The following is a 27,006-nucleotide window of genomic DNA, read 5'->3' as shown; positions in this document are numbered from 1 at the left end:
TATCTTGTATGTATTTAAATGTTCAAATCATGGATCATATTGATCTATTTTGAACAAATAATGTATAATATCAATCCTGAATAAAACTTCTTCTATACACCAATACATATACAAGAAAAATGATTAAGGAGAAAGTCAAAGGCTATATAAGCAATCGTACGAATAAAAATAAAACCACGAATTATCACAAATACATACACATTTATTTTCACTACGCACAAAACAGTTATAGCAAAAAAAACTACATCTTGACTTAATTTGGTTTAACTGAGGTGGGAGGAAAAGCATCTACCATAGCCGCTCGTGTGAGATAGGTTCATCCAAACCCTCGCGCAGGGTGTTTTGCGGAAACTCGGTAAACCTCGTTTCCGCAATACACCCTAAGCTCGGGTCGGGATGAACCTATCTTACACTCTCGGTCATGGAAGATACTTCTAATTTGCCGACTGTTTAGCATATGTTAAAATTTCCAAATAAATTCCATTCTGTATAAGAACTGTAGTTAGTTAACAATTCTTTTGAGTTTGAAACAAAGTCTTTGTATAGCTTGACTGTCTTCACATCGATAAGTGGATTTTCTCCTACATTTTGTAGTTCTCCGGTTTCCACCACAATACAAGACCACAATGTGGACCATCGTACCAACGAGAGTGACTTGTAAAACCTAACTGTATCAGTTCTGGGACTGTCCATGTTTCAGAAATGGATATAACATCTGGCTTTGCATTTCACTTATTTTTTCAGGGGAGATAATTTAGGGTTTCTATGTGGCGTAAAATGTATATAATGAAAATTATGCGGGTACCTGGATGTCTTTTGACGACTGGAGACTTGGTTCAAACTTTCCACCCTAACGACTCAGAATATTTACTGCCACTTTTGCATCATGACTTTTAAAATATCCTTTGCCTGAAGCTATCAATCAGGAGAAAGTATCATTTTAGAAGCACAATTTAAATGACAATAAAAAAAACATGCACATTTATAAGTTTATTCATTTCACATATAATGGTAAACTGTACAGAAATAAATATTATGGCAAAATATCACAACAAAGTGAACAAAGTGTATACCGTAACAAGTAAATAAAACTCTGAATATAAAAAATATATGAACGCTAATAATAAAAGTTGCCATTATTTTGTACCAAGTTTTGGTACAATGACATTTCTACATGTACTCAATACTATACACATTTATAATGTTTAACATTATTTTGAAATGTTATTTATATTGAAATTGATATTGGCATTTGTAAAGTATTTGGATTCAGATTATGCACTAATGTATTATCTATTCATGGACCTGTAAACCGGCACGTGTCCCCGACTAAAATCCTCCAATTCTTTTTTTTAAATCTGGTTCTGAGGGAGGGGCCCAAGTCAAAAACTAAATACACCAACAAGTTCCGCCCCCTCTAATGTCAAACCCCAGATACTCCTGTTTTTTTTTTCTCAAACAAAAGCCTTTCAAAATATACGATAAATATGATATGTTCATCAAATATTTACATATTTGTGGATGGGATACCTCACATTCCTCCAATGTTTAGAATGGCGCCAAGTACCTTGCCAGTATCATGGGCCAAGCTTCAATGAGTAGGCTCTCTGACACTGATGAAAAAACCCTGCTTTTCTCTGGTTTTGTATATTTCATGGCCATTGTTGCTATGTTTAAATATCATATATTTAAATAAACAAGCAAATTCGTTGAATTGATATCCTCCGTTTGATTGGGCTAAGTCAAGGAATGAAAATCAATTGTTGATGAAATATATGTATATGATTTTGAGTTTGATTGCAACTGTTTGAAATAAAAAAAATATATATTGTATATAATGTAACAATTAGAATTGACAAAGAAACCTAGTTTATGACTCCATGTTACCCATTTCCAAACTAATCTAAGATTTTATCAAGGCAAACATTCTTATCAAGTTTCATGAAGATTGGTCCAGATATATTGCAAAAAAATATAGCCTCACGAGTGTCCACAAGTTTTTTTTTAAGATTTGACCCAGTGACCTCATTTTTGACCCCACATGACCTACTAGTTTCAAACTATTCCAAGATTTCATCGAGGCATTCTGATTAAGTTTCATGGAAATCAGAGCAGATGAATTGCCTCTAGAGTGTTCCCAAGATTTCTGTAAGATATGACCTAGTGACCTAGTTTTTGAACCATATGACCCACTTTTAAAATGCAGTCGAAATTTAACCCAAGAAAACATTCTGACCATGTTTGAACATAATCCGACCAATCACTACCATAAAATAGTTTCGGACAATATTTTTTAAAGATTTGACCTAATGACCTAATTTCTTATCACATGTGACCCAGTTTAAAACATGTCAAAGATTTCATCAAGGAAAACATTCTGATCAAGTTTCATCATTATTAGACCATACATATTGCCTCTAATGTGTTTCAAAGATTTTTCTAAGATTTGACCTAGTGACCTTATTTTTGACCCCATGTGCCCCACTTTTGCAAGCGGTCCATATTTCACCAAGGCGTACATCATGACCAAGTTTGAACATAATCCGACCAATCATTTCCATTCTGGCCAAAATTTGACCTTGTGACCTATTTTCGATCATATGTGGCCCAGTTTTAAATAAGTCCAAGATTTGATAAAGGGAAACATCCAAATTAAGTTTTATGAATATTTGACCATTTATAATGCCTGTAGTATGTTCCAAAGATTTTTCTAAGATTTGACCTACTGACCTAGTTTTTGACCCAATGTGGCCCAATTTTTTAAGTGGTCCATATTTCATCAAGTGGTACATCATGACCAATTTAGAACATAACTTGACAAATCATTACCATGATATGGTTCAAGACAAGATTTTTCTAACATTTCACCTAGTGACCTTATTTTCGATCATATGTGACCCAGTTTTATTTACGACCAAGAGTTCATCAAGGAAAACATTCTGATTAAGTTTCATGAATATTTGACCATTTATAATGCCTCTAGAATATTCCAAAGATTTTTCTAAGATTTGACCTAGTGACCTAGTTTTTGACCCCATGTAACCCACTTTTAAAAGTGTTCGAGATTTGATCAAGGGTAACATTCTGGCCAAGTTTGAACATTTTCTGATCAATGCCTACCAAGATATGGTATATGGTAAGATATGACGGACGGACAACACCAAAACAATATCCCCCTCCCGAAATCTTCGATTCGGCGGGGGATAATAACGAGCCTTCTCAAATCTGTGGAACAACTTTCGTGTTTTATTGTCATCAAGGCTCATAATATACATGCAACAAATGCAGATACCCACATTTTTTGCATGTGCCCTCTCAATATCATATAAAATAACGTTTTTCCAATGACTAAAAACTCTTCAGAAAATGGATATTACACTACGTTTGTATTTATACCAAAAAAAACACAAAAGGCATCTCTTAGCTTGATTCTAACATATTAAGTAAACAAGCTAGTACATACTATTAAGCTAGTATATACTATATACATAATTACATTTGAATTTGGCAATAGCAATATCATATGTAAAGTACTGTTATAGTAAATCTATCTTAGATATGTGTATAATGCTTTTAGCTTAAGATAATCACAGTCATGTCTTTAACTTAAATGTCTGTATATGTTCTGTTTATTAATACTACTGTACCTTTGTTAATAACATAGAATAATAGAACATAATCAATAATAATACTTCTTAACAACATGTATTTGATAATGTACCATACTATTGAATGATAATATAAAACCATTAATTTCATGAATATAACATCTTTACTAGCTGTATACTAGATATACGCTGTCATGTCATCTCTGTAAAACCTTCATGCAGATTGTAAAATGTATTTGTTGGCTATGAATGTTGTTACAGTAAAAGCTTAATAAATGTTTTGTAATGTAATTGGCAGAATACAAAAGATGGGTTTTCTTTGGTGCAGTTAAATTCATAATTGAATTATTTTATACCTTGTCATAAATTAAAGAACATACATAACAAATAAATAACATGGTATAATAAAAACAGTTAAAAAAAAACAATAAAATATTTTAAATATACAGACATCCACTAATGAGACAGCGACCAATATGGTATAAACAACACAACAAAACTAATAATAAACTGGATAATGGATATATAAAAAATTATGCTAAGATCAACAGTGTATTATTAGAAAGAAAAAGCAACTTTCAATCGACAATTGCTTTGGTCACTTCCATTAAAATTAGCTCAACAAAATTTAGAATATTTTTTATGAAAAACCACTGGTAACACTGAGACCAAATATATTGTATAATAACAAATCATTATAAGATTTGATCATCAGAAATAAAAAAAAAATAAACCCTGTGAATATGATGCATACATGCATATCTGTCGTGCATTTACATGTATTATTGTCAATGTATAAAAACATCAGAGAAACTGCCTTGATCCTGTGAACCACTTGAACTGACAAACAGGATCAATATACATGTATGTCAATGTATAAAAAGTTAAACATAACAGGAACTTCGTCAAGCCACTTGTGCAATCTTGATTATTCAATCTAATGGTGTTAATAAACCTCTTAAATGGATGTGTTTACTAATTGATGTATGAAATCACTGATCTGCGGCTATATCAATAAAGCATCTTTAATAGTGAACATTTTTAACTAAGTGAACAAATGTTGTTGTTTTTTTCTGAGTAAAGTATTAAATTAAAGAAATTTATCAAGTGATATTTAAATATAGAAGGTCTTGGTACATTCATCGTCTTGCATTTAAAGTTGCGCTCTTACAAATTGTCAGTTTTGATATTTCTTAAATTATTATCTCAGAACCAGCTGATTCTGACATCAATGCCTTCAATTTAGTCATGTAAGATAATTCACAATAAAACATATCTAAATTGTTAAAAAAATTACATTCAATTTTCTTAAAAGTGTTAGTACGCTTTTAGCCATAAAACATCAGTTTTCGACCGTACATATGAAAAACTATCTTCTAACATTTAGTTAGCCTTTTTATATAACTGTTTTCCAGACACTTAAGCAAAATTAATATAAAAATGAACAAGAATATCCCAGTTGTAACTCAGACATACGTAAAAAAGAACAGTTTTGTAAAAGAAAATGTGCAAGAAATACACAAAACTTAATTATATTGCATCAATATATATATAATGCAACTGACTAAAAAAAAATAACACAAAAAAGCAATGTATGACAGATTGGCAGAGATCTGTTAAGAGACATTTAAGACAGTATAGTTCTGCTGTAAATAAGGAGTACTACAAGCGAGTGCAAACATCATCCGTTTTTGTCAAACAGATTAATAACTAAACTATTTATGAAGCCAGAGTTATGGGCCTTGCTACTCATATGTCTCTGGCAACATATATACCAAGTCTTATGGTAATATCTTGAACAAATTTTGAGTTTTGGCTAAGGTAAGGTTTTGCTTCAGAACACAAATGCCGACAACAAGCCCAACACAATACTTCAGTGTTTTTTCATCAACGAATCGAAAAAGTTAAAAAAAAGTGATTGCTTTTTAATTTAAGCAGCAACTCACCACATTTCTGGATGAACCTTTCACACACTTTAGCAACCCACAATGTATCACAGTTAACATATTGCAGAAATAGTAGAACAATCATAGCTTCTGCTTAAAACTTTACACTAAAGCATAGTTTAATTTTAAACACAATTTCTACTGCAGACATTCTATGGAAACATACATGTACAAATATGTTTTTGGCATGAAGTGGCATTTTCTTTTTTTCCCTTCAGACATATACATGCCTTTTTATATAAGTCATATAAATAATACACTGATACACTTCGAATGCTGAAGGCAGTATAGCCAATATAATTCACACAGACAATATATAGATTAGTTATTGCCTATAATTTTAGAACAATTTGGTCCTTTTCTAAATCTGCATTTACAGTATAATTAGAATGGATTTAATTCTGTTTAAGTTTGAAAAATGTTTGCGAAAATAAAGCCAACCTTAAAGAAGCCAACACTAGTTTGAATAACATATTTAAAGAGATGAACAAGTTATATGTTCGGGGAACATATGCATTGTCATGATTGACTTTCAATAGGCTATGTTTAATATTTTTTTTAGGTTAGCCCCGTCCATTATGATAGTTAATAACGAGAGGTAAAAATAGAATCCTGTCGCATGATTTGCGAATTTCCATCAACTTAATGAAATCTGTTCGTATCAAGAAAACCATGACGCCTTCTTTATGGTTTGAGGAAAACTTTTTATATTTATTATAATATTACCAGAGAACAAACTAATGTGGGCCCCTTTTATGAACAGAAACCGAACTTAATCAACCATTTGTTGTGAATAACAACATCAAGAACTAGGTGTTGCAATGACCTCCAACCTGCCAGTTTTCCGTAACATTTTTCGGAAGTCATAAAGTGGCTTGTCCTCCTCTTGTTCACGATGTACCAATGTTTCCGGGTCTATATCCGTGCGTCGCAGCAAATTTCTGAAGTTCACTTGCTCAGATGTTGCATTTTGCTGATGGACAGCGCTTAATAAACCGTTGCCGTTTTGGCCGAGATGGACATTGATGACAGTTGGCTCACTGAAAATATAGAAAATGAAGAAAATGTGAGAGTTATATTAAGATTAGAGCAGTTGTTATTCCAAATGAAACAATTAAAACTTATGATAACAAACATGAAAAATAATTTACTTATATTAACAACACCTTTTTAATCTAAACAACATTGTTACTGAATTAATAAAATTTAATTTATATAAAACAAAAGAAAAGATTCTGTCCAGGAAAGGACATGAACACATGACGTTTCTTTACATAACATCCTCATTCATGTAAATAATTTGAATTGATTGAACCGCTGCATTTCTTGGATAGCAGATTTTTTGGGGATTAAGCCCAATAATATGGGTAAAACTAATGTACCAGGATAAATACTGGGCATTAACTTGATAGGTGCGATTTGACAGGTATCTGAATATTGTGCACTATGCAAAACACAGCAAACACAAATTACGCAAGCAGTTAAACTTAGCCACACAATCTTATACTATGTCAAACATACTTATAAGAGAACAATTCATAACTTATACTGGGCTGAAAGAAACAACATTGAACGTAAACCCCGAGTACTTTCATTAATAACATCAATTCTAAAAATAATTCATATAAAGTACAGTGACCAATACCTTGAGGAGAACTGTACTTTCGAAGTTTGCTTTGAACCACCGTCATGATTTTTCAAATTATTTTTCCCATGATGCACTGAAATTACTGTTTTTCTATTGGCTAGCAGAGTTGGGGAAGAAGGCCATTGATTGGTCGAAGAAGTCACATGATTCTTATGTCCATTGAATGTCTCAAAATTCTCACTTTCTTTGGTATGACTTTGAGCTCCTTTTAAAAATAATTTTCCTGCATGAAATAAGTCCTGAATAATTTGCCATTTTCCCTTTGCACTCTGTCTGTATTGTTCCCGTAGAGTCTCAATTAATTCTTCTTTGGTCTGTTCTTGATAAAATTCATCTCTGTCTGTTTTTAAATCGTCATCAATTGTATCGGTTATGGTTAAATGTGATGTGTCTTCATGTCCGCTGAAACAAATATTCTAAAATAAAAATGTGTGCCAATAAGCTAAGTTTAAGTGGTGTGCTATAAAACTAAAGCTAAACATCTTATTAAAGTACTTAAAAGGGTTTCTTTGGGAGTAAAATATGTTATATAATACAGTGCGGTAGGAAAAGGTAAAATAAGAGTTAAACGGCAGCCAAGTGCAAATATTCTATAAACATAATCAAATACAAACTTGATGATACACTATTTGAACTGTACATTTGATAATCAGTGCTAATGTTGAAAAAAGCAGCAAAGTTATTGTAAAGCAGCATAAATTAAACACATTCTGAAGTTTAACTCCATACAAAATGCCCACTTCTATTTTTAGATTGAAAATACTACATACATTGTGTAAACTATATGCACTAAAAGCAAATTATAATATCTAAAAATAAATTGTTTCAAGCTTAGCCAGAAATCTCATACAAAACTGATAATAAAATGGGCAAAACCATGCAGGAGTTTTAACATACCACCGAGCAAAGCATAAGATGCTTTTAAAGGGGTAAAATTGCATGCTGGGACATTACATTTAAACATGTATATTATCATTATCATTTATTACTACATGTATATAGTGTAACAATCATAATTAACCAAAGAGAAATTTTACTGAATAAATTAATTTAACACATACATGTACATGTTCATTGTACATGGAAATAACAATAAAACATCTTTATATGCAGAAACTTCAGAGTAACAATTCCTTAATGAAATGCTAACATTATAGAATAAACCAGGGCTCATGATTGTTAACAGTCTCCGAGTCGAGACTCAGAATGAAATGCTAACACGATCCAATAAACCTGAGGGCTCATGATTGCAAACAGTCTATGAGTCGAGACTCAGAATGAAATGCTAACACGATAGGATAAACCAGGCCCCATGATTGCAAACAGTCTATGAGTCGAGACTCAGAATTAATTGCTTACACGATAGGATAAACCAGGGCTCATGATTGCAGACAGTCTATGAGTCGAGACTCAGAATTAATTGCTAACACGATAGGATAAACCAGGGCTCATGATTGCAAACAGTCTATGAGTCGAGACTCAGAATTAATTGCTAACACGATAGGATAATTTAAACCAGGGCTCATGATTGCAAACAGTCTATGAGTCGAGACTCAGAATTAATTGCTAACACGAAAGGATAAACCAGGGCTCATGATTGCTAGCCTAACAGTCTCCTAGTTGAGACTCAGAATAAAATGCTAACATGATAGAATAAACCAGGGCTCATGATTGCAAACAGTCTATGAGTTGAGACTCAGAATAAAATGTTAACACGATAGGATAAACCAGGGCTCATGATTGCTAGCCTAACAGCCTCCGAGTCGAGACTCAGAATGAAATGCTAACACAACCTATTAAACCAGGGCTTGTGTTAACAGTTTTCAAGTCATTCAAGTCAAGAGTCAGAATGAAATGCTAACATGATAGGATAAACCAGAGCTCATGAATTCTAACAGTCTACAGGTCGTCAATCTCAGACAATAACATTTATTAAATAACAAGAATCATATTTAGATCTATATCATTAGATTTATGAAAATAAATAAAATTGATTATACATAATGTTTCAAAGAGTAAAGAGGCACACCGTTAGCACCCATACAACACTTTAATAATGAAAGACACAAACATACAAATGCCACAATCATAACACGTAGAAAGAGCTTTACTGATATATGACTGAATACCATCTTGGAGCTGTCAGTGAAATTCTCTGGGCTACGACTGTTAAAAAACTTAAAACACAAAAACACTTAACTGAGACTATATCATGAGAAAGACATAGAATCCTGAAGTGTTGCTGGACGTTACCAGGAAATCATGTACCAAAACAAAACAACAGAATTAATCATTAATTTTTATCAACATGGCCCTAGAAAACAGATTCTCATTTTTCAAGAAAGGCGCTGGATCTGCGTTATGACGTCATTGCTAATTTCATTCATTCACTTCTGTTTAGACAAGATAGTCGCTGAGCGCGATTTGAGAACACTACGCACTAAAAAATAACCATTTTCCCCAATTCAGAAACTTCTTCAAATCAGCTCAATTAGAGTCAAAAACATGAAATAACAATCTTTTTACACTGCATCATACATGTAGCTGTAAACATACCATGCCATGTGTGTCAATAATAAAATGGCCCACTGAATACATTGCTTCAACATATCAATACACAACTGTCGGCAATTTCATCATGACTGTCATTGTGTACAATAGGGTATAGGTTTTACGTATATGCATGTCATTGTGTACAATACGGTATAGGTTTTACATATATGAATGTCATTGCGTACAATAGGGAATAGGTTTTACGTATATGCATGACGTCAGCAGGTGGCCCACTGAATACATTGCTTCAACATATCAATACACAACTGTCGGCAATTTCATCATGACTGTCATTGTGTACAATAGGGTATAGGTTTTACGTATATGCATGTCATTGTGTACAATATGGTATAGGTTTTACATATATGCATGTCATTGTGTACAATAGGGAATAGGTTTTACGTATATGCATGACGTCAGCAGGTGCTTTAATATAGTGGCCCTGGGAATGCTTTCATCAGAATTTATCAGATATTTTTTTAGTTTACGGTTAAGGTATTCATTGTTCACGTCACAAAATCGTTAAATAGACGCATGAAAAGACATCTGGCACGTCTATTGAGCATACATGTTTAATAGGATATATACGGTACTTCATTGATTTGCAACAATACCCCTTCTAGCTTTTATACTTAATTGATGCATGAAAAAATGCAAATCAATTCTTGCAATGTAATCAACTATACAACAAAGATATACTGGGTATCCAACAATATATGAAACACAGGAAACAAAGGGATGTGCTTGGGAAAGCAGTACAATCACCAGAAACTTGAAAACGCTGGAAGTTCAAGAAGCTGGGAAAATATTTAGAAAGCTAAGAATGAGATGCATGCCTTCCCATGAACAGCTGGACGCATAAGGAAACTCGGGGAAAGAAATGAAGTATTGTGACAATACTGCATCTTCAGAACAACACTAATGGTTACTGTGGTGACATGGCGCTACATGGTGCTAACTAGTAGGTGTTGTGCTCGTGTGGCCCTGAGCTGGGCTCGAGAAGTGTGCCGTCGAAATTAAAATGGTTGCCATGGTAACTGGAGTTAGCTCCAGGTGGGAAGCTGTAGAGAAACTCTAACCTAAAACATTTAATATATGGACTCAGCAGAACATCCTGACAGTGCTAACACATAAAAAATACATGTGATGTCTTAAGCGAAATAAGTCCTGCCATGGAAAAAGGAACTTATTAATTTTTGTGATGTTTCTTGCCCCATTGTTTCAAGAGGATGATTGTGTAAGATCGTAATATATTTCACAGAGTGAGCACCAAAAGCTATATTTCATGGATGGTGTAGTCACAAGTAAATATATTTACTTTTGGTGTTCATTGTTGAAATATAGTGTGATCTTACACTGAAACAAACAATTTTTCCTTTTATTATATGAGTACATTTAATTACAGTTCTTCAAAAAATTGTGCTAATTCGTATGAAAACATAACGTAATGTCATGTCTGAAATAAACTCATTAAAATCGTGTCCCTGCCCTAGTGTGCCTGCTGACGTTTAATTTTGAACTTAAAGCAAGCTAAAAGAAAAATATCAAGGTGATATTTTCACGATTTGAAACAGTGACATATCAATTTTATTTTACTGAAAAATCTCTATTAACCACCCAAAAACATATAATAAAAGTTTGTTTCGTAATTCTATCTTTTGGTTATAATATGCTTTTGTTGTTATTATGCTCAACCGGACTCATTTTCACAAACAACGTCACATATATATATATATATATATACTTTTCATTGACAACCAGTCAAGACTAAGGTAATGAATGTGATGATAAATTAAAGTAAGAAAAAACAAAAATCTAGAATATAATTAAAACATGATTACAACTTCCAGAAATAATACATGAACATATCTTTTGAGAAATAATTTTTATTTAGTATTAGGTCTTTAAATATTTTTGAATAAAATAAATGATGACTGTGTATTTTCAATAAAAATGATTTCTTTAATATTTTTTATGAAACTACAAATTGACATCAACACAATATTCACAAAGGAATAAAATAGTGTGTATCAACGACTCATATACTTGTGCACTTTCAAAATACATGTACGGCATGCCAAGCTTTAATATATGTGCTGATCGCTTAAAGTGAGACTTTAAAATATTCAAAATCAAGACATACACATGTATAACAAACATAAATTTTGCGTGATAAACCTTTAACTACAGTACTAAATAATGCATTAATGGAAAATATTTATTACTGATAACAAGATTGTAACTGTGTATTTCATAGTTGAAAACGCAAAAATATTAAATGACTAGTGGGTCCTAAAAGATTTAAACAATCGTCTCATGAGGAAGAAATACCAGTTTTTTTGCACTTTTCTATCAAATTAAACACAGTATCCTACATAAGAACCATTGTTTTCGATATTTATTCATCCTTTCCAGTAAATTAAAACAATTATATTATTTGGAAGTCTAAGGAGTGCATTTTTAAATGTTTAATAAACTGCAATATTATATAATCCTCAACATGATACATTTTTATACATGGTACAAAATCCTACAGAATTCCAAAATTAACAACATCGAACAGAAACAACAGAACACATTGTTACTAACGGGGACTGTTGGGGATTTGGGACATCCTTCGTTCTCATTGGTTCATCCCAAGTAGGCTCCAGTGCCCTAACAAATCTTTTCCACAATGGTTTCGGTTTGCTTGAAGTGTATGTAAATAATTTGAGAAATGTTTTCACATTTAAAAAAAATAATTCAAGTGCTGAAATGTGTTACATGAAATGAAAATGAAGATGAATGCACTAAAGTGAATTATTTTAACACTCAATACCAATTACATACAATTATGAAACAGCGACCAATACAACCAATTTAATGTTAAAATGTTCATGCACAAGACTTGAGACAATTTGTGAATGATAAGAACTGAAATATATTAGCAGAATAATGAAACTGTGCAATTAAAAAATATACTGGTGGGCATTTCAAAAAAAGATCAATTTTACTAAAAAACTAAATTATCTTAGTGTCATAGTTTTTTATATTTGCCACATATTTTATTTGAGTGAATTGAACATTAGTCAGTATTTAAAATGGATACAAAAATGAGGAAATAAAAAAAATATCACTGCATTGTCATTTGTAGAATTATACAGATTTATAGTTATTGAAGTCACGGCTAAAATCCCCTTTGTGTAAAAAACAGCCCCCGAGTTCTTAAAAACCCCTGATATAACAATTTTTAAAGATGACTTAATTCTGAAATATGTCACATCCTTTACAAAGTATCATACGCATCATACAACTGAGGTAAAAAACATGTGACCACCAAATGACATAACACTACTTCAGAAATATTTTCATAATTTGATAATAGGCACAGTTTCTTTATTTTGCTTTTATATTTAAAACCAAAATGGCTCACATTTCAAGCTTAATATAATAGCTGTTGTCAAAGCTATGTTAAATGTTATTGTAGAAATGTAATATGCACACCTATTTTCCGCTAGTACAATTTAGAACAAAAATGAATCACACTTCAAGGTTATATTAAATGAATATGATTATATTATAGCTATATAGCTAAATTTTATAAATACCTGGTGAAAAACAAAAAAATCCTTTTGTTATAAATTCCCATAAATAAAGAACAAAATACCACAACATGAAACCGCAAACCAAACACCAACAAACTGAAACAATGCAGTACTAACTTAGCAATGAGAACTTCAGCTGCTTTCCGAGCAAGCAATTCCCTTGTCTTCTTCTCAAAGTAAGCAGATGCCTCAGGGGGTATGTCAGGGTTTAAGTTAGGGGACGTTGTACGTGATAAGTCATGGTCTTTGTTTTCAAACCTATCAGATGTACTATGGTGTTGGTGTTGATGTGAATATTGGGCCTGATCAGAGCTTCTTAACTGCACTTGAATTTGTTGCGGATGTGAAATTTGGGGAGTATTAAAGTTTCTACTACTAGAAGATTGGTCATTAACTTTCTGGGTCCCTGATCTTTGGTGCTGAAAATGGGTATTTGGTTGTTTTGATTCTTTTCTCACTTGAATGACTGTTGTCATTACCTGATTTGAAAATGCTACTTGTGTGTTTTCTGTCCGATCATGATTTTGCAGAAATATATGATCCGAATGCAAATCTAGGCCTAAATGTGGTGAAACTGGTGCGTTAAAAGGGGAACATGAACCATCTATTGCATCGTCAAGGAAGTTTATTGCAAGTTCATCACTTGTTACTGACATTCTTGTAACAGACTCAACTTCAGAGTCTTGCATATAATAGGATCTGAAGTCGAATTCAGAATCTTCAAGGGTATCAGATGCTTTTTTAGTTTCATATTTCCCTTGTGCAACTCCTTTGCTATCAGATTTCTCTTGCATTACAGACGCATTTTTACATTCAGAAACAGAGGGTATCCAGTTTTTTGTAGCAGCAAATGGATTTTGGCAATCCAATGAGGTAGGAACAGTTTGTGCGTCATTTATTGCAGGCTGTTGGTTCGAGACTAAGGCCGAATAAGCGTCATAGTACGTGGCCTTGTCATTCACAACTGCATCAATAACATTATGAGGTAGTGGGTTGAGCGTATGAGGGGACGGGCAATAACTTTCCATATGGCCAGGAGGGAGATTTGGGGACACAGACATGAAATGGTAGGGGCTTAATTGTATGGATGGTGAGGTAGGCGTGAGAAGGCCATCTTCCATGAAATGCCTGTGGAAACAAAAACAAAACAAACATATACTGCTGGTGAATACAGTTTTATGGAAATTCAATCTGGAATGTTATTTTACAAAAATACTATGAAGAAGCTAATACAGCTTAGTGTAACATATTTCATGGTACAAACATGTATATGTTGTGAACTAATTAAATACAGAGAATACAATGCACCTTAGGCATATTTCAAAAGTTCCCAAAATAATAAATAATCCCAGATTGAATTTAAACTAATCAAAGCGGTGTCAACAACTAAAGACCCTTGGCAATGAAAATCTCTGCATATATTTCTATATTGCTAATGCATATTGCGCAGGTGCAATTTAGCAAAGATAGATACAAAAAGCCTGTTTAATGCAATTTGAATATATATAGATTTAAGTGTCGTAAACAAGCATACTAGATAAAAACTATATTATATATTTGTTAAAATATTATATGATACACCAATTACGCTATTTAATATGATGTGACCTATCAAGCAATTTATTTTGATATTCCTTAGAAAAAAAATAAGGATACCAAGAATCATTCATTGATAAGGGTTGCTATCTTCTCTAAAAACTGAATGCATGACTAACAGTTCACAACATGGTAAATGATTCACTAATCAAGTTAATGTTAAGGAGTTTATAACTAAATTCTTGTTCAACAGTTAGTACACCAGTCTACATAGTTATAAAGGTGGAGCAAGTTCGTTCATTCACAGTTGTAACAATAGTTCATGGCAAAACACAGTCTAGTTTGCGTCAAGTGCAGTCATCAGGTACTAGCTCTCCTGTATGAAGGTATCAGCAGTCAAATGTATAAAATCGGTTAATTCTTTGGTTTGGTTAAAGTTAGTCGAAATGCTTATTGATTGGTCAATATTTATCCAATAATGGTTGTTGACCAATTAAATTGATTGCATGTGCAAACTAACAAAAAGATAACCTTATACAATTGGCCCCAGATTATATCAACTCTGATAATAACTAGCCAAAATTGTTCGCTGAACTGTATTTGACATTAGACACAACCTCTATACAGAGGAGAGGGCTCACCGCAAGATCGATCTACATTTAAAAAAAAAAGATTTATCTCCCTTTGAACTGAGCTCTCCTAACAACATTCACTCATCCACCTGAGGAGAGCTAGATTCGGATGAGCAAACCTTAGTTGAAAAATCCTATGTTTTGTCATTAAAACTGTTACAACACTGGGCCACAATATGTTTTGTTTGGAATTTCCCTACCCATATTTTGACAGAAGTGTACGGAAGTTGATTTTTTAACTTTCTGACCCCTTATTTCTGTAATGAAAAAAAAGAAGAAGATATATGACCATAAGAGAGGCTAAAAACAGGGTCCTGGTCGTGAAACGCCAACAAAACTATTAATAATTTGTGGCCTGGATGCACAACTTGATTGTGCACTTGAGGTTCAAAGAGGCTTCATGAACTATTTATAGTGTCATAGTGGGGAAATGCAAACAACTCTATTTATAACATGTGGCCTGGATGCTCCACTTGCTCATGCATGTGAGGTTCAAAGAGGCTTCATAAACTATTTATAGGGTCATGAAACTCCAACAGAACTATTTAATAACTTGTGGCCTGGATGATTGAACTTGCTCGTGCATGTGAAGGTCAAAGAGGCTTTGTGACTGGTGACAGAGAGGGAAAACGGAACTAAATAAACAGCCTTACTTAAACTGAATTTGTGATATCATGTAGTTGAACTTATTTCTTCTGTCTGTGGAAATAGAGTATAGTAAATCATGTCACAGTTTTGAATAATGTTTTCATTGAAAATCATGCATGCAATACGACTATACATGTGATATATGTGTGAAAACATGCAATGCGTGAAATGACATTGATAAATAAATATTCTATGTCCGATTAAATACACTGGCATAAGTAATTCAAAAATGCACTGACTAGCAACTAAATCACTCCTTTTAGCTAGAAATATCTGAGTATAAAAGAATCATTAAAACATCTCTGTCATAGCATTTAAAATTTTGAGTCAATAAATTAATTTGTCATGACATACATTTTCTGAATCAGAGTTATGGACCTTTGCTATGTGTGTTTTGTACATGGCAACATTTAGACCAAGTTTTTTATTTAAAACAAAAACTTGATTTTTTTATTAACTTGCCATGGATTTTCCACTTAAACGATGGCAAAAAAACCAACCACAGCAAGGCTAACTCAATACAATTACTTTTTCAGAGATATAGCTATAAATCATGACAACTGAAAAATTCCCTTTGTTACTCTTACTTGTGGAACCATACAGTATGTGTGATAATATTTTACCATCAGTAGATAAGAATATATGACAAATGAAACTGAAACTTGTGAGATCATAGGACAAGACTCAAGGGAGACCCCATGTATTACCTCGCTGAGAGAAGGCGTTGTTTTGCGTCCTGAAGGGGAGCATCCCAGTCTGCTATCTGTTTGCTCGACATGGTGGCGGCAGTTTCACCCAACATCATGGCATCTTCTCTGCAAACATCATAAACATCTTGTGAAATAGTTTTGATAACTTGAACGTTCACATTATTAAAACTGTGCAATAACTTTTGTTAGAACGAGTGAAATGTCACAAAAATCACACAGGTGCATCCATGTTGACCTACATTCCAATGAAGTCACACAAGTGTAGCTGCAATCAGTTTGGAGTTACATCTTATACAACGTTTTTAGACTGTTTTTCCTAATTCAAGGGCCAAAGCTCTTGTTAGACCGAGTCAAAAGTCAAACAAATTGCAGGTGCATAATTAACCATGCTGACTACCATTCCTATGAAGTTTCATGAGTGTCTGTGTGCAATGTTTTGGAGCTACATGTGATAAAAAAAATTCAGGGATGCAAATTTACATGACAGGAAGTAACAGATGAAATTACTATATAGCCCCCAGACAACTTAATCTGGCAGAAGTCATAAAGCAAGTATCTTGAAAATTTTCAATGTAGCAAAAAAAAAATCTTTTAAAGTAACAATGCTTTTACACCGCAAGTATGAAAATATGCCAGAAAAATAAAGGAAAATATGAGTGAATTTGATGATTAACAGACAACTTTTACAATATTTTTTGTTACAATTCAAAAATTTAACTGCATTGAAAATTACAACTAAGAAACTTTTTTATAAATAAGAGAAAGGGTTACTTCTCTGTGGTAGTTGCAGACTTCTTGGCTATGGTGACATAGTAGCTTTCAACATCCTCATTCATCACTGACTTCAACCTGTAAAATATATCAGGAATCTTAACATTACAAACTTGACCTAGCACCATACATATACATGAATATTTGCATTTGCCTATTCCTTTGCATAGATAAAATGTGACGTTCATAATGTGTAACATGCATGGAGTTATGACGTCATTGTTCAATTAAATACTTCCCTACGATTCGGTTAGCGTGCCATCATTTAACCAATGTTATACGACGTTACAAATATCAGCTATTCTAAATGTATGTTGTCAGTTACACTTTTTTCAGACAAAAACTCTATTGCAGAAGATACTGCAAATATTTACATCGTACTGAACAATGGTTTTAAATGTAAATATAAGTATTGATAACATTTGTTCTGGTGTTTATGCTGTATGAACTCAGTAGGGAAAGCGAGCAAATGACCAAAAAGTGCTAGCACACAACAATTTAACACAACTATTTGTCATAAACTTTTTCACTTACTTAAGTTTTGAAGCCTGAGTTTTTGATTCTTCATCAAACTTGGCTACGTTGTCATTCTCATCTTTGGGATTCTGAAATATTTAAGGTTACAGATATGATCATATCTCTTTATGTCTTTCTGAGGTAAAAATGAATCTAACAGAAATCAGACAAAAATATTTAATTCATGTATGTAAAATTGCTATTTTAGGTAAATTTATTAATCGCTACAATTACAGTCAAATGAAACATTTTAAGGAAACTTTTCAATCTGTGTTGCTGAAATAATAGTGCAGTCTCTCGAGGTATTTATGTGCTTTTGTTGTCCAGAACATTTCTTGGTATATTTGTGTTGGAGGATGTCTATAGTTCATTTTTAGCTACGGTAGGTTGGACAGCCGCTCACGCAGGTTACCATGGTTACCAACAGGCAAGATAGCTGCCACTTTTTTTTATAAGCAAACTTATCACAAACACCCCCTCTGCAATACTGTTAATGCCAAGCTAAGGTACCTGACACACAATTAAGATGTTTATTTTGTCATACTATTGGCTTTAATGTTAAATTTTGTTGAATGGTGACCCCATACAATTGTTGTACCATTTAAACAGCTACCATAATTGCCTACTGATTATTAATATGTAAAAATAAATAATGTAAATAACTTAAGAGATTAAGATGTGGCATTGTTATTTTGTTCTTTATGTCTAAAATTCAAAAGGAAATCACTGATTTTTTAATCTATCGTGGTCAAAACCACAGGTCTCCTTAATTTAAGTCTGTAATCGCACAAGGTCAGTATCTGCAATACCTCTATCAGTATAATATTAACATGATCTTCCTCTATGCATTAAACCCTTTCATATGACATCAACATAACATAGGGTTGCCAGGCATCAACATTTCACATAATTGTTCATCAGATACTTTAAGTTGCATATAATTTTGCTTTTTCATATTGCATGATTTATATTAATCTTTGCATTTTCATGACCCCCAAAAAATTATCATAAATATGGAGGCTGCCAATTTTCAGCTCCGATTTTGCCATTTTTCCACTGTCTCCTATCTATGATATTAAGAATTTTTACCCTTTTTTCACCAAATGTTATACCTGCATCCTATCTATGCTAGCATCCTATACACAGTATAATACGGTAACTTATTCTTTGCTAATAAAACATAAGGGCTTAAGTCATTAACCAACCAGTCTGTTATAGTAGTCTTGTTCCTGGTCTGGCAGCAGAGACTTGAGTTGCTTCATCTTCCGTAAGTGCTCAAGCCTCTCTTCACCAAGATCTGGGGTCGCCTTCGCAACCACCTGCTGCTTAGCAACCTGGGCACTGGTCCTTTTTCCGCGACCTCCCTTGCCCTGTCCGTCGGGTAGCGAACTCGGCCCGGGTTCGGGGGATGGTGGGGTGATGGTCTGGGACTCTGGGTATGGCACGGGTTTGACTCCAGTGTTGTTGCCCAGTAGTTTGGTCTCAAGCTCACTAGAGTAGGCCTCAACCTAATCAAGCAATTCGTTAGTTTAAACATTTGATATACGGCCGTATTTTACCGAAATTGGAAAGAAAATTATGATAACTTTTACTAAGTCACACTCATTGACATGATGTTGCGCGAGAGTGTGGTCTTTTGTTGTAGGGGACACCAAAGAAAAACCCACTTGTCCAGCTTGGGGACCACAAACCAAACTTACATGTGTCCAGGTCAGGAATTGAACCCTGGTCGTCTTGGTAAGAAGTGAGTGCGTTAACCACTGCACTAACCGGACAACCAAGCATTTGGCTGATTAGGTAAAGTACATGGAATCAAAATAAAAAGTTAGTGGAATATTCCTATCAAAACATGTAATACAGCTATGGAGAAATGGACTCTTATTAACGTAAATATGAGTTTGTGTTTGTTTGCAAACTCGGGACAGATTTAGTGAATAAGACAACAGGGACGACCAATGCCAAACAATTTCCGTTTCACAAAACCTTTGGTTCAGCAGGGGATAATAAAAGTGAATATGAATGGATTATCTATAATGGTGCATCATTGTCTGAATCACTTTCAATACATTATATTATAAATGTTACCTTTATTTCAAACAAAGACAATGGTATGTTGGCAACTATATTAGCACAACACCAATATGGCCCATAAAAATGGATATAAAAACAGCTATGCAGTTTTTGGAATTTGTCTTATGGATGAATAGGCCCTGCTATATAATATAAATAATTTATTGTTCTAATTTTTAGCATGACCACACATTGCAATCAAATGTCAATATAATCATTTGTCCATCAAGTAAACAAACAAGAAAACCAGTGCAAATCATGAAAAAAACAGAACAGTCAATGATAAGCTCACCTGTTGTCCAAAGTAAATCATCTGAAGTTCCTTCTTCTCCTTGTACTTGGTGAGCTGTTTGTAGACCGTCATACACCGCCACATTCGGTATGTAGACTGTATAAGAATGGCTGCATCCTCTTTGGTGTCTGGCTTCCTCTTGACATGAGCAGTTGGCTTCCTCTTGGCAAGTGCAGTTGGCGGTTTTTTCTTCTGCTCTCTGTTAAGTCGGAATGCTGAAAAAGTATTTTAAGTAGCAAGGTTTAACCATATCATGTAAAACGTAATATTTCCAAGCTTCCACTGTAGAGTTTGGCTTTCTCCTGTAAGTTCCGGATGTCTGTTTGCATCTTCTGGCTCTGTTAAGTATTATGAGTAGCAAGGAAAAACCATATCATGTAAAAAGTAATAGTTCCCAGAATCTACTGTAGAGTCTGGCTTTCGCCTGGTGGGTCAGGTTGTCTGTTGCCTTTACTGTTCATGCTGGAAGTATTTATAGTAGCAAGGTTAAACCATATCCTGTAAAAGGTAATATTTCCCAGCATCCATTGTAGAGTTTGGCTTCCCACTGGCCAGTCCAGCTGGCTGTTGTCTCTTCTGCTCTCTGTTAAGTCAGAATGCATTTATAGAAGCAAGGTAAAACCATATCATCTATAAGGCAATAGTTCCTGACATCCAATATGGAATCTGGCTGCCTCCTGGCCAGTCCAGCTGTCTGTGGTCTCTTCTGCTCTAAAGTAGCAAGGTTAAACCATATCACTGAGGCGTCCCGGGTTTGAATCTCAGCCTGAACAAATTAAAGTTTGGTTATAAAATCAACCAATGCACCTTGCAGGTAGTATAAATAAGCACCAAACTTGCATTGGTTATAAAAACAAATTTTTGAGTTGTTCTAAGCGTTTGAGTAGCTATTAAATTTTATTGCTTTTTGGGTTATTTAATTTTGTCATTTTCCAAAAAAATTGTAGGCCCAGGCCTCCCAGGCCTATATGTAGCTACGCCACTGCGATGTATCAAGAAAAATGGTGAAAAAAGAAGAAAAGTAAACCTTTCTGAATCTTGAGGATACTGTTGAGTTCCTTCTTTTTCTCAAGCTCCTGTTGTCTCTGCTTTTCCTGCTGCACGAGCTGTCGACCCTGGTATCCACGGTAACAGGCCTGAATCATAACTGCGGCATCTTGTCTGCGAGCCAGCTTGGGTAATACCTGCTTCCTTGCTTGGTGACCTCGGTAAACTGAAAATAATTGTAATATTAAATAGTGGTAATTTTAAGCGCTGACTAAGGTAAAACCTGACTTCCAGCTTTATAGCCTTGGTTTTAATCATCAAAGTTTATTGTACAGAAGGCCTCTGGCCCATACACAAACACAAGAGCATACATATATCATACAAACATGATACATAGTAACAATGACATGTAATGATTTCAAAATATTTTCTTTCTTCAAATGCATAATATATAAATTTTGCTACTTTACCTATAAAACAAGAGGCACATCAGTGCCTGTGCTCCACTGGCCAAAAGGTTCAAGCAAAGACCACCTAACGAACATTTTCGTCAAGTTTCATAGAAATACAATCATCAATTTTTCAGGAGAAGTTATTTATTTATTTTTTTACTTTAATAGCTCTGGCTGCCATGTTGTGCAGTGGACCGAAATGATTTGGGCAATTTGAGTAAAGGAGCACCAAACAAACATTTCTGTCAAGTTTTATCGAAAAAAAGGTCATCGGTTTCGACGACAAGTCGTATAAAGTTTTTTTTATTTTTTTAGCTCTGGCAGCCATGGTGGGCAGTGGACTGAAACCATTTAACAAATTTTGGTTAATGACCACCCAAGGAACATTTCTGTCAAGTTTCATCAAAATCTGATCATCGGTTAACATTTAATCTGAATAGATTATGAAGCAAATATCTAACCTGAACAAGAACTGACGAGATAGAATCGACTTGGTGTTTCACTTACACTTTTCGGCCATTTAAGTTACTAAAAATAGCTGTTTCATAAACTTTCAGAATGTCACTTAAACGAAAATTAATGTTCAGTCTATATATACTTTCCTATGTATAAATGTAAGGTTTTTAAATTGATCTTTTTGTGAGAACTTCATGCTTATATGTTTACTCATAAATTATTATTGTTTAAAAATTATTTAAAGATGCTATACGTGAAAAATTAAGACATTATTTTTTTTCTATTAAAGGGAGGTAATTCAGTAGTAAAATGTAATCAAAGCTATTAAAGCATGGCATTTCTTTTCTAACCATGTTGATATTATTACAGTCTATTCAAGCAAGATGCCTTTTGTTTTTACATAGTACCCATAGGTTCTGAAAAACAAGGAGCACTATTCCCAACAGAAGGATGTCACTCCCTATCACTGCATGAGCATCATAATAAAGAAATGTTTACTCAAACTGCAAGCTGCTCAATTGAAATAGGTATTTACCTCAAGCATACAGTTTTATAATGTGGCAAAATAGTCGGACTACTAGATTGTCATTCGGACTAGTAAAATATGCCATTATGCTAGTCCAACTGGCTAGTAGGTTAAAATGTTTTTCGTGAAGACTGCGGACGAGAAGTCCTTAAAGGTTTTTCTATTTTTAACTCTCGCAGCCATGTTGTGCAGCGGACTGGAACCATTTGGGCAATTTTGGTTAAAGGGCATCCCGATGAACATTTATGTAAAGTTTCATCAAAATCTGATAATCGGTTTCTGAGAAGATGTAGTTTAACGTTTTTTTCTATTCTTAGCTCTGGTGCCCATGTTGTGCAGCAGACCAGAACTGTTTGGGCTATTTTGGTTAAGGACTACCCAAGTAACATTTCTGTCAAGTTTCATTGCAATACGATCATCGGTTTCTGAGGAGAAGTCGTTTAAAGGTTTTTCTATTTTTACCTCTGGGGGCCATCTTGTGCAGTGGACCGAAACCATTGAAGCAAATTTGATAAAGGACCATCCAAGGAACATTTCTGTTAAGTTTCATCAAAATCTGATCATCGGTTTCTGAGAAGATGTTCTTTAAAGGTTTTTCTATTTTTTTGCCCTGGCAGCCATGTTGTGCAGCGGACCGGAACCATTTGAGCAATTTTGGTTAAGGACCACCCAAGGAACAATTCTGTCAAGTTTCATCAAAATCTGCCTATCCGTTTCAGAGGAGATGTCGTTTAAAGATTTTGCTATTTTTAGCTGTGGCGGCCATATTGTGCAATGGACCAGAACCATTTGAGCAATTTTAATAAAGGACCACCCAAGGAACATTACTGTCAAGTTTCATCAAAATCTGCCGAACCGTTTCAGAGGAGATGTCGTTTAAAGATTTTGCTATTTTTAGCTCTGGCGGCCATATTGTGCAATGGACCGGAACCATTTGAGCAATTTTGGTAAAGGACCACCAAAGGAACATTCCTGTGAAGTTTTGTCAAAATCCGCTTATCAGTTTCAGAGGAGATGTCGTTTAAAGTAAAAGTTTACGCACGCACGCACGCACGCACTCACGACGGACAATCTGTGACGACATAAGCTCCATGGCCTTTGGCCAGTGGAGCTAACAAGTAATTGTACTAGCCATTAAAGAGTAACATTTATCCATAGTAAGGGTATTCTCTAAAGTATTTCACAATATAAACATTTCTTAACACATTTTATAAAGGACATATCAGCAAAAAGTGGAATTCTTCTTCAATATAACATTCATAGTATGGAAAAGCACATTCTCATAATGTCTAACAGTTTCAATAGGAAGATTATGAACAGAACATCAAAATGTCGCAAAAGCAATACGAAATTTAGCTGCATCTTAAACATAAATATATCGTTCGATTGTTTAATAATGTGTTTTATAGTGATAATTATTTGATAATCATAAATCAAATGACAAAACATAAACAGATTTTTGTTTCATCCTCATGGATTTTCATTTCGATAACAATTTTTATATTCATAAACAAACTGCATTGCACTATTGTAATAATCTATATCTTTATTAATGATGCGGTAACGACCAATAATGAGAAATTAAAACATTACTAAATCTATTTCTCATTCAGGATGGGACAATGAAGAATATAATGAATATTAAATTCCAAGCCTCAGCCCCCTCCCTCCTCACCTCTCTGTATGTTGATGGCAGCCTGTTGTCTGGAAGTGAACACACTCCGGAACTGCTTCCTCACCTTCCAGCCTCGAGCATCTGTAAACACAGAAGTGCAGCTTGTTTAAAATTAATACACCTGTAAGAGCCACTAACTATTGAACAGTGATTGGCAATTTTATTTAAAAAAAGTTTCCAACTGTATGTAAGATCATCTCTTATGGTTTCCAACTGTATGTAAGATCATCTCTTATGGTTTCCAACTGTATGTAAGATCATCTCTTATGGTTTCCAACTGTATGTAAGATCATCTCTTATGGTTTCCAACTGTATGTAAGATCATCTCTTATGGTTTCCAACTGTATGTAAGATCATCTCTTATGATTCCCCAGCAGGGCTATAAAACATTCTTAGCAATAAGCTTTATTCAGCAATATTCAACTAAAACAAATGTTAGTTTCTGGATTCCCAAACTATTGTTAAACTTTTGCACTCAACCCTTATCTGTTAAGCTGGCAGATTTTTTCCTGACCATTCTGCAGTGAAAGATTTATAAATGTACACAGACAGCTTTCCATGTTATAATGAAATGAAGACAAAACTTACCTGCAGGCGAACAATTCTCACCAAGGAAAAGTTCTAAGACTTTTGTGATTTTAGTCTTGTTTTGGAAGTTACATATCAAATGCAAGTTGAATATCAAACATGCTTGAAACATCTCAGCATAAAGTAACATTTTCATAAGATTATAATGAAGTTACTACTGGTAAAAAAATGCCAAATAATGAGTAATAAATTTATGCAATTCATTTTGGCAAATTAAACAGTAAGCCCCTCACATTTCTGGAAGACGAGGGCACATTTCTCGAGCTTCCATTTCCAGTTGTAGTACTTGTTCCTAGCGATATGGGTCCGGATCACCGCCTGGATCCGCACGATCCGGTGCTGAATGTCCTCATACTGCCGAGAGAGCTGCTCAATGTGGTAGAACTTCAGAAACACCTACAAGGTAAAATAAACGAAATGTATTCAAACACCGGTAATATAATCTAGTTAATGGTATTGAGATGCTAGAAAACAGCCTGGATCAGCACTATCCAGTGTGGGATGTCTTCATAAAGCCTTGAGAATTAATTGCTCTATCAGTTGTATTTAAGAACCATTAACTGGAGTTGATATTGGACAATGAGAAAATGTGTATCCTGATCATGGTAAAGTGTATCTAAATTATGTACATCTAATTTAGGGTAAATCTGTATCTAAATTATGAATTATGAATATCTCAATTATGGTAAATATATATCTTAATTATGGTTAATGACCAGCAAGATCTGGACTTCAAGGGACCATCATGGCCAAAATTATTGCTTATAACTAGGGATGGAAACCGGATACCAAATCGGTATCCGGATATTCGTATCAAGTATTCGAATACTATCCGGATACTCGTATCAAATTGTTTTCATAATAAGTAAATTTCCTATTATATGTCACCCACCTTCTGTTGTTTGACATAATTGTCCACTTAATTTATAATTCGTCATATGGCAATTTCACTTTTTCATTCATTCTTTCTCAGTCTTAATAATTTATAATGTTATAATCAAAGCTAAACAACTCCTTTCATGTCATAAAACTCATGATGAATACCACATAAACACCTCGCGAATTTGATAGTCACTTCGGCCGAGGTGGTTGCTTGGTTACTGCCACATGCTTTCGAGTTTGTTATTTATCAGCAGGTTCCATGTTAAATGACGCTTTGATTATTTGATAGTCGATTGTAATTTTATTTCATTACATTGTTTGATTTAATGCAATAACTACAATTTCTGCGGTGTTTTGTAATGAAGGATATAATTGCGGAAAAGATAAGAAGACAAAAAGACGATCTGATTTTTCTTTATTTACATGCATGTACTTTTTTTATTTATCAATAAACTAAACATGTTTACATATCGTATGAAAAATAAATTACAAGATGCAAAATGATGGAAATTTGATTGAAAAGTGAAAACAAATTTGTATTTATTGTTCAGATAGCAATAATTTCTTCATGCATATTCATCAAAAATACGATTGGTCATTAATAGCTTTGATTGCACGACCCTTATCTTGTGATTGGACGATCAATTCCTACAGATTAATGATCAATCCGTTTAATATCAACTAGTGCCAATTAGTGTCAAATTAAGCACATCTGAGATCATAAAACAACACTTGTCATTGTAAACAAGGTCATAGAACTTTACAGTGTGCTGCACAAGGACACAATATCCCGCCTTGTGCAAACACCCAATAAGCAGACGATTTGTGACACATACACGCTTCGCGACAGACACTGTTAATCACCTGAAATACTTCATCTGAAATTTCTTATAACAATTGCTATGTCTCTGCTAAGTTATTTCATT

At 33.9% G+C, this 27,006-nt stretch overlaps 1 protein-coding gene across 14 annotated transcripts in view; it reads right to left on the bottom strand.

Annotated features, from left to right (window-relative positions):
- Window positions 1-977: 977 nt before the first annotated feature.
- Window positions 978-27,006, bottom strand: part of LOC128240676 (myosin-IIIb-like) — a 91,525-nt gene continuing 65,496 nt past the window's right edge. For 9 of the 14 annotated variants that reach the window (XM_052957372.1, XM_052957376.1, XM_052957375.1 and 6 more), the window contains 11 exons: window positions 25,432-25,594; window positions 24,611-24,691; window positions 21,542-21,727; window positions 20,515-20,729; window positions 19,358-19,660; window positions 18,171-18,241; window positions 17,637-17,714; window positions 16,863-16,970; window positions 13,457-14,467; window positions 7,200-7,604; window positions 978-6,594 (listed from right to left, as the gene is read on the bottom strand). In XM_052957372.1, coding sequence (XP_052813332.1) covers window positions 6,357-6,594; window positions 7,200-7,604; window positions 13,457-14,467; window positions 16,863-16,970; window positions 17,637-17,714; window positions 18,171-18,241; window positions 19,358-19,660; window positions 20,515-20,729; window positions 21,542-21,727; window positions 24,611-24,691; window positions 25,432-25,594 — 2,859 coding nt within the window. In that variant the 3' untranslated portion in view covers window positions 978-6,356. Of the gene's footprint in view, window positions 6,595-7,199; window positions 10,835-12,344; window positions 12,444-13,456; window positions 14,468-16,160; window positions 16,207-16,862; window positions 16,971-17,636; window positions 17,715-18,170; window positions 18,242-19,357; window positions 19,661-20,514; window positions 20,730-21,541; window positions 21,728-24,610; window positions 24,692-25,431; window positions 25,595-27,006 lie in introns of those variants that run through there. The other 5 variants (XM_052957382.1, XM_052957383.1, XM_052957385.1 and 2 more) reach the window with 5 other exon arrangements.

Source organism: Mya arenaria, chromosome 7, assembly GCF_026914265.1.
Source record: "Mya arenaria isolate MELC-2E11 chromosome 7, ASM2691426v1".
Lineage (NCBI taxonomy): Eukaryota > Metazoa > Mollusca > Bivalvia > Myida > Myidae > Mya > Mya arenaria.
Note: the sequence above shows the minus strand (reverse complement) of the source record. Positions and strands in the feature narration are given on the sequence as shown.